General features: G+C 45.7%; 1 protein-coding gene across 2 annotated transcripts; it reads left to right on the top strand.

Moving 5' to 3' along the window:
• Positions 1-4873: 4873 nt before the first annotated feature.
• LOC113485964 (lysozyme g-like) lies at positions 4874-8643 on the top strand. 2 transcript variants are annotated; one of them, XM_026859453.1, is made up of 6 exons: positions 4874-4930; positions 5691-5764; positions 6140-6241; positions 6508-6704; positions 6828-6966; positions 7940-8643. In XM_026859453.1, the coding sequence occupies exons 2-6, from the start codon at positions 5722-5724 to the stop codon at positions 8071-8073; spliced, it is 615 nt and encodes a 204-aa protein (XP_026715254.1). In that variant the 5' UTR covers positions 4874-4930; positions 5691-5721; the 3' UTR covers positions 8074-8643. The 2 variants fall into 2 exon arrangements, with proteins under 2 accessions (XP_026715254.1, XP_026715264.1); XM_026859463.1 differs by having other exon boundaries at positions 4900-4930; positions 5709-5764; positions 7940-8073.
• The last annotated feature ends 503 nt before the right edge of the window (positions 8644-9146 follow it).

Consider the following 9146-nt stretch of genomic DNA (forward strand, 5'->3'; position numbering starts at 1 on the left):
TAACCACGTTTGTTCTGCTTTGTTACTCATTGAAAAAGTGGTCTGGGATTTCCTAGCCAGCAACCTGTTCCCAGAACAATGCTTCTCTTGTGGTTGCCTTAGGCACACTCAGGACCACACCCCAAAATACTAGTCTCATTTTATGGGGTTTTCTTCCTGATAAAAGCAACCTCATGTTTTATCCAGTCCAGAAAAGGCAACACTGGCCTCTCCTTTAAACTGGAGATATTAGACGACTGTGAGAAACACCATGGGGGTCATACTGGTGGTCAGTCACCCCCGAAGTCTGTGTCCAGCAGCAGGAGATGCTGCCTGGGGAGGACACATGAGTTTGGCTGCTTTCTGCAGTCCATTTACCTTGCACAGGCCCAGCATCTCTAGCTGTTTAACAGTGGTGGCAGGAGGCACGTCCACCCTTTGTATGGCACTGCTGTTCATTAATCCATCCAGTTGCTTTGGGAATGTGTTGGTGCTGTCCCCCTCCACAGCCTCCCAGGCTGCAAGGCCATGGCCATAGATTCCTTGACAATGCTAGTTTGAATCTTTATAAAAGCCTTTTTGAAGACCCAGCTATACTTCACCCACTGGACTTCATCCACATACTCACTGACACCGTCACAGAATGCCATCAGGGACCAAGGCAGGACTGCCCCTAATGGGAGCCAGGCTGACCCTCTCCCAGCTGACCAGGCTTATCCATCACCTCAGTCACTGCTGTCTCAGGTTGCCATTTGGCACCAGGCATTCTGGTTCTCCTGGCTTGTTTTTGAAGTCACTAGCAACAGTCCAGAAGCACTTTTAAGTTTGCACTCGCTTTGTTGCTTAATATTGCATGTGCTAAACTCTTGACACTGTATTCTGTCTATTTTGTCTTTCTGATTTATTGTGATCATGATGTTCATTTCCCTCCTGATTTTTTCAGAGGTAAACTGAATGTCAGCCATGTCCACCATGTAGATCACATCAGTTCAATTTGAGTAGTTCTCTGCATCTCTCAGCTTTCTCCTGCTTCTAGTTGAAACGCTCCTCTACAACCTCTTTAATTTCCAGTGCCATAGTCTGGCTGTGTTACAGCCCAGGTGCAGCCCACCCCTTTTAGGCTGCTCCCCTCATCCATGAAGTTTTACCAGTTCCTGACATGCTTCATCTACAAGCCCCTTCATTTCCACACACAGCCACAGTGCAGTCTTGGGACAAAGGATTTGCCCCAGTGTGGGAGCTCTAGGCACCCAAAGCATCCTGCCTCCCTGCCACAGTCTGGGTAACCTCCCACAGCTTAAATGCTTAATTGCTTTGGGAAGCTTATATCAGCCTAGTTTCTTCCCTGAAGACATAATTAGGATCACTCACTTCTTACTCTACCCTTATTAAGCTAATTAGCAATAGAGGAGAAGTGCTCAATAGCATGAAAAAATCTACACAGTGAGGATGCAGCTGACCTGAGACTCTCTAGTGCCTTCACCCCACGAGCTGCCCTGCTGCAGCCCTCAGCCTTCCAGAAACATTTACAACTGGAAAGGTTTCTTCTTGCAAGGCAGGTGAGGAGAAAATTGGTCCCATTTCTATCCTTTAAATCAGGTTGTATTTTATGAATTTCCTGCCTATCCAGCCACACCTCAGTTGATTCAGATCAAGGAACTGACAAAGTTCAGGAGGGTTTTGTCCTGCCAGACACAGGAGAAAACATAAAGAGTGAGTTGCTGGTACTGGATCTGATCCAGTGCCCTGCAGTCTGGCTTCTGGCTAAACCAGAATTGTCTCTTACATGTGACTGCTGTGATCGACAAAGAGCTGCCTACTGATAGTTCATGAATACTATTTATTGACTGGATCATCGTGGCACTGTCTATGTGTACTATCGGTCGGTGTTGTGCACTTACCAGGTACTTGAGCTATTTCAGCAGCAGGACTGTTGGATTGTTCTGTACGGAGGCTGAAGGTCTGACTGGGCTGTTGTGGCTACAGACTGATGGCAAATAGTTCAGGGTCTTGCTGGTGGCCAGCTATTAGTGGCATCCCTCGGGAACTGATCCTGCAGCCAGTACTATTTAGTGTCCTCAGCACCAGCGTGGTCTAGGGACAGAGAGATCTTCCAGCAAGTTCACAGGTTCTTGGTGGAACAGAACTGCTGGTCGGAGGAATGTGGACAGGCTGGACAGGACTCTCATAAAATTCAACTACAGGTGCTACCAAATCCCACACCTGAGATAGAAAAGCCCCAGTCACCAGTACATGCTGGGCACCAGCCAGTTTCAAAGCAGCTCTGCAGAGAAAGCCCTGGGGGTTCTGGTGGACTACAGGTTGACCACAAATGGTTAATGCACCCTTGAAGCAAAAGTGGCCAACAGCATCCTGGGCTGTGTTAGGAAAAGCAGGTCCAGGGAGGTGATCCTTCCCATCTACTTGGCACTTGTGCCAAGTTTTGGGTTCCCTAGTATAAAATGGCCCCTAACATGCTGTAGGCCAGTGCAGGCCACCAAGCTGAAGTACAAGTTATACAAGCAGAGACCTAGGGCCCTAGGTCTGCTCAGCCTGGAAAAGACAAGGCTTTTGGGGGACATTTTCATCTACCTCTGTGGAGCTTATAGAGAACATAGAGTCAGACTTTCCTTGCACAGAAAGAGGGTCAGAGACAACAGTCACATGTTGCAACAAGGCAACAACTTGGACTTGATAAAAGAAAATGAGTTTTTCACTGTACCAGGTTGCACAGAGAGGCTGGGGAATCTTCATCCTTGGAAGTGTTCATAACAAGACAGGGCAAGGACTTGCGAAACTTGATCTACCTTCAGAGTTAACACTCCTTTGAACAAGAGGTTGGACTAGAGACCTCCCAAGGTCCTCTCCAACCTTGGTCACTCTGTGTTTTTGTGGCTCTGTGAAGAGGCTGACAGTGGGGAGAATGGAAAATGTAAATGTAATCTTTTTGGCACACATAGTGAGAGACAATGAAGGAGCCACTCAAACAGATGGTGCACAGTTTGTGACACAGAAGAGCTCCCCATATTGGCTCTGGAAGCACCAACATGGTTTATGCATCAGTTGTTTAAGGGATGGACGAAGGAGCATCAGCAAAACAGTGATGCCAGCACCGCAGGCATAACGGGCCTGGACTGACACAGATCACCTAGCATATTAAGTGACACTTTGGCATCTTTAGCCCTTCTCCCCATGTAGCTGGCTTTTGCTTTTAGAGGTAAAGAAGCAACATTTTAAGAAGTTGTTTTGGGTCACCTCATTCCTCTGACTGCAGACTACTGGGGAGAATAAACTGCGGGGACAGAGGAGAGAAAAGCAGCTGGAAAAGCCAACACTGCAGTCCCACCACAGAAGCATGAGCCCTGTGGGAGAGGTGAAATTGTGGACCCTGAGCATTTTCTTGGAGAAGACAGGTTCAGCTAATCTGGTGACCACAGCAATCGGTTAATAACTAATTCAGTACTATTTGCCTTGCTCCAAATAAAAGTGGGGGGAAATCCCCACTCCACTAGTCATTATCAGCTTCTCCTTCTGTGAGATTTCCAAGAGATAATGTTAAAATATCAATCTTCTTGAGCAAATATGCCAGGTCCACAAGACACTCCTCTGCCCGGGTATTAAATAATGAAGGAAAACCTGGGGGCGCAGCGTGCTGCTGCTTTCATCACAGCAGCCTTGTGCAGTGGCTCCATCTTGTGAAGACACTGTCAGAGGTGGGCCGAGACCCCATGCATCCACACCACTGAAGGAAACAGTGCTTGCAAAGGAGGACATTGGCAGAACAAGTCAGTTCCATCACTAATAAAGCTGTGCCCAACAGGCCCTCCCACACTTTGCTTTCTGTCCCCTACACATCCTTTGGAGACTGACCACAGACTCCAAAGACATCAGCCAGACTCCCCCATCCACAGTGGGCAGTACTTTTCCCCCCTGCGGTATTTTTGGCATGGAGATGGTGGGGAAAGGGTTGTGAGTGTGCAGAAATGTGGCTGGGGAGTGGAGGGACGGAGACATCCCTCAAGGCAGGCAAGAGGCTCGGTGGGTGGAGGCAAGGGGTTCCAAGACTCTCTGATTTGGCCAACTACAGGCAAATAACCCCTCGATAACATGACACTGGTATCCTTAGCATTGGTGTCTGTCCTCAGGTGGCAAAAGCCTTTTTGGTGATTGGAAACACCTGGCTCATTACAGTCCTTCTACTTGCAGAGGTCTGCCAGAAACCTCTCCCCCTCACAGCAGAGACAAATGTCGAGGCAAAGGCTTGTCTGAATCATTTCAGAGATGTGTTGGGCTCGTTGAAAGCTATTATGAAAAAAAAAAAAAAAGAAAAAGCTGAAACGACAAGGTGTCTTTATTTTTTTCTGCTGACAAGCAATATTGGCAAAGCACACTGTCATGGGAGCACCCCCCTAAGCAGGGGCAGATGGGTCACCAGCATGGACATGGCCAGTCTCTTAGAAGAGTGATAGCCCAGGTGGTAGGACTGCATGCCCCTCTGTGCCACATAGCCAACAGCCCAGGTCCAGTCCCAGCCCTCTTTTCTTGAGAGTAGCGACACAGCCCAGGATGCTGGGATGGGACTGGAGCAAACACCTGCAGATGAGCTGGATTCTGGGTCTTTAGTTCAGCCCTTACCACAGCTCCCTCCAGGAACAGGGTGTGAAATATAAGATGTAGGTAGAGACATGCACAGAAAAAAAATCAAGTGGGTTTTTTTCCCTTTGGAAACCTGGGAAATACCACTCCCAAGAATACTTGCCACGATGCCAATGTCTGTAGCACAACAGGTTCTGTTTATATGACAAAAAAAATGCTGTTAAGTCTCACAAAACCACAGCCCATACATTTCATCACAGTGTCAGATTACCACCAAACGGAAGGTAGCTTTCCCTATATATTAAACTTCCCCACAACTCAGTCCTGTGCCAGAAGCTGAGCTGCAGACAAGAAGGTAAGATACCACCACTCAGGGCAGCTCTTTTCATTCCCTTCAGCAATACCATTCCTTGGTGGCCAAGAGGCTGCAGCTTTTTGCTTTGTGAGATTTCTGCTTGAATAAGGATATCGAGATTTGTCCTATAGTTCTCGATTTAGGTCACCTATACTTAGATGGCTCTTATCCATATGTGAGCCTTCCTAGGCTCCCTTCACAGCCAGTGAGGGGAAATGGGTGCTCCCAGACTACTACTCACCCTGAAGTAGGTAGCCACAATGATTTAGCTAGCTTGCATCTTGAAAGTGCCTATTTCTGAGTATAAAGAAAGTCTCAGGAGACTCAGGCAAAGCTGTCCAGGTGTGGCAAAGGCAGTTTGTATACAGAGTATGGACAGGGAATCAGAGCGTACATAGTGGGAGTGCAGTAGCACAGGACACTGAACATTACTAATTTTATTTTTTCTGAATTAAAGATTGGGGTTTGAGATTTGGAGGAAGTTACCAAGATATCGTAGAAGATTCAGGTTTGAAACACCCGCAGAAGTGAGAGGTCATAAGTGTCTTGTAAATGGCTGCAGCCTTGCTTGGCTAGAGCAGGAGAGCTGCCTTTGGGGTCTCTCATAAAAAGAGACACAACTCCATTTGTCCATTGCTTTGCCTACCCAACCAGGAGAAATATCCCATCAGGTCAGAAAGAGTTCCTTTGTGTTTGTTTGGCAAGCAGTGAGATATATTCCTGTCTTCATGTCTGCCAATGCTGACCAACTGATTTTCAGGCTGTTCTGTGTGCTCAGGAAGAACCGCGCCATGTACTCGATACTCATGCTGCTGGGCCTCACTGCCCTCCTGGGTAAGTCTGGTGGCCCTTGCTGCCTTGCCCCAAGCAGCCAGGGACATGCTCCCCGGGCCGGGAAGCAGGAGACATCGATGCACCTCCTCACCCCACTTCCCAGAATCTCAGTTACCATTAAACTCTATTGGAGGAGAGTGTGCCAGAGTCCTCTTGGGAGTCTTACAGAAGGAGGGGTGGCCTCTGAGGGGCGGGTGGGCACAGGGTGCCGGGCGCAGGGCAGGACCTCACCCCCCCTCCATCGCAAGGAGTGACAGAGGTAGCCCCACGAAGCTCCTGCGCCCTGCGGCCTGTCCTCTCCAGGGTGCATCCTCCCCTTGGGTTTTACATACAATCACAAAAGGTTTTTACTGCTTGAGCATGTCGCCTCTGCAGGTGCCTCCGAGGGCCGCACGGATTGCTATGGCAGTGTAAACAGAATTAATACCCCTGGGGCTTCATGCAAAACTGCAAAGTCAGAAGGTTTATCCTACTGTGGTGAGTATCCCTCTTTAGCCAGATGCCCCCATTTCTCCATGGCACAATAATCCCAAATCCTTCACGTTTCCAAGTGTGCTGAATACACGCTAGCTGCTGAGCCTGCACAATATCCCTGGAGGTGATCATCTACCTCCTCCCAAACATGAGGCAAACAAAATTTTGAGGTAATTCTGTCTGTATTAGAAGGAGAGAGGTGAGACACAACTGTGAGTTTTAAAACTCAATTATTAAGCAACTATCTTTACTTTTGATTTTAATTACAGGAGTTAAGGCTTCAGAAAAGATTGCTGAACGGGATCTAGGAGCTATGAATCGATATAGAACACTCATTAAGAAAGTTGGTGAAAAACTGTGTGTTGAACCAGCTGTGATCGCTGGCATCATCTCCCGGGAATCTCATGCCGGCAAAATACTGAAGAATGGCTGGGGCGACAATGGGAATGGATTTGGTTTAATGCAGGTACTTGCTGATACTCCACTAAAACCTGAAAAACAAATAACATATAAATAAAGGTAAGCCTCCTAAACGTATCATCCATTACAGCAGGGAAATGTCTTCTTTTTGTTGTCTTGGTATTTCTAGGTTGACAAAAAATCACATACACCTGTGGGACAATGGAACAGTGAAACTCATCTTACCCAGGGCACAAACATACTTATCATGATGATAAAGACAATACAGGGAAAATTCCCACGCTGGACAAGGGATCAACAGCTGAAAGGTAAGGTACAGACCACAGGTTTTGTCCAGGGGAAAAGAAAAACTTTAGGACAAAACCATAATGAATTAGTTCCCATGCTCCTCAAAACCCATGTTTCTAACAGACTTTTGCTTAGCTTTTCACCCCTTTTTTATTTCACCAGCAAAAGACAAGCTTTGTCAGTTCCATGTAGTTTCTGCCTTTCCTTAGTATAGCAGTCTTGTTGAATTTCCACCATCATGTGGCAAATATTTATACACTTGAAATCTAGTCTATGTTTTTCCTTATCTGACCATGAGGAGTCTTCTACAGCCATTCAGGTTAACAAATAGCTCCATGAATGGGACCAGCAGTTCACTCCATATCTCTGTTGACAAAGATGAGGTGTTTGCTCTCAGGGAATTGCAAAACTGTGCTGTGCAATGTGGAAAAGCTGCCTCCTTCAAAGCAGGCTACACCCTGCAATCCCCTTGGACTGCTGGGATGCCGCAGCAGGCTCATTTCAGAGACACCTCAGATACCTCTGCTTTTCAGCATGGCATATGGAGTAGCATATACACAGCTGCAAGACAAAGATAATGCAATGTATGAGTTATAAAAGCAGTAATTTTCAAGGGTGAGTGAGAAGTTACAAGGATGTTCAATACGATATGACATGACATGACATGCTATCCCATTCTATTCTATTCTACTCTGAACAAGCCCCATGTAAATGAAGGGCTTGTGCTGGGCCAGGTAAATGGTACAAGTTCATCGAGCTGCAGGTATCTGTGAACACAATCTCAGGTATCTTCCTGATGTTTTGGTGGATTCAGGAATAACAGCTGTTTGCAGACCCCCACTTAAGTCAGAGAAGATATGATAACGCTACCTACTCTCCTTCCAAAGTCCCAATAAGTGAAAGCTTTCAAAACCAGTAAAAGCAAAACACATCAGGATGGGAATTTTCCCAGGTTTTTTAAGTCTGTATCAACCTTTTGGTGTTTCATTTCAGGTGGGATTTCTGCTTACAACGCTGGTGCTAGCAATGTCCGAAGCTATGACAAAATGGACATTGGCACCACCCATGATGACTACTCTAATGACGTGGTTGCACGAGCCCAGTATTACAAGAAGCACGGCTACTAGACTCAGTAATCTCTACTGAGTAACTTTTTTACCATCACCTGCATGACACCCCTGAGGGAGATAAGACACAGGACAGCTGTACCCTGCAAACCCCTAGAGATGCAAATGTACAGGAATGATTTACATGAATAAACATTTGCAGAATAAAGCCCTGAATTTCTAAAACAATAATGAGAAAGACACCAGTCAGGTAGCCTCTTTACAAGCAATATGGTTTGGATTTTACAAAAGGAATATTGCCAAAATCTTAATATTTTTTCTGCTATTTACATATTTCTCTGAGTTATGAGGACTATCTTGTTTTGCTATTGGTAATTTGCTGCTTTCCAGATCTTAAAACACACTTCTGGCAAAATCTGTCATTCTCTTAAGAAATCAAAAAGCAAAATACTTCCTTGGGTATTAGCTTCATGATTTATTTTTTTCAAAGCTGCTTGATATTTACATTATGGTGTGGAGTAGTCATTTTTTTCTGAATGGTAATTTTTCATATAAATGCATAGAATAGAGATGTTTTCAGTCATACAGAAATAAGCAAACAGAAATTGAATAAAAGTGTTAGCAAATGAAGGACTCCAGTGTACTCATATTGTCATGTGTGTTAGCAAAGTTTGGATAAGTACAATGTTAATTTTAGGCAGATAGAGAAACTGAGAAGGGAAAAGGATGAAATAAATCTTTTCCCTCTCTGCTGCTTGTAGAGAGTGACACTTGGGAAAACAGCAGTCTTTGGGTTCGGTGTATTTTGGTGCTCCTATTTCTTCTACACCTGGAATTGAACTATTTTGGGGGTGGGAGAGTGAGAAGGCAACAAAAAGGAGAGGGGTAGATGCCTGCAGGACTGAGTGATACACATTCTCCAGCGACAAAGGAAGAGTTGATTTTGGTCTGGCAGTAACCAGTACAAGTTGTGCCTTCCCCACCAGCATCCACTTGCATGCTGAGGGAATTTCCTTTATTCTTCCATGATGAACACAACTTCTGGGACTGAGAATAACTCTATGTCAAAATAATTAGAAAAACCACTGGCTGCAAGTATCTCAAATGGATAGGAAAATGCAATCCAAAGCTAT

Source organism: Athene cunicularia (genome assembly GCF_003259725.1).
Source record: "Athene cunicularia isolate RWA chromosome 1 unlocalized genomic scaffold, athCun1 chr1_part1, whole genome shotgun sequence".
NCBI lineage: Eukaryota > Metazoa > Chordata > Aves > Strigiformes > Strigidae > Athene > Athene cunicularia.

Coding starts and splice junctions, on each gene's coding strand:
- LOC113485964 (XM_026859453.1), top strand. CDS start 5,722: ATGTACTCGATACTCATGCTGCTGGGCCTCACTGCCCTCCTGG. Junction 6,705..6,827: donor ATGGATTTGGTTTAATGCAG/GTACTTGCTGAT, acceptor TGGTATTTCTAG/GTTGACAAAAAATCACATAC. Junction 6,967..7,939: donor AAGGGATCAACAGCTGAAAG/GTAAGGTACAGA, acceptor GTTTCATTTCAG/GTGGGATTTCTGCTTACAAC.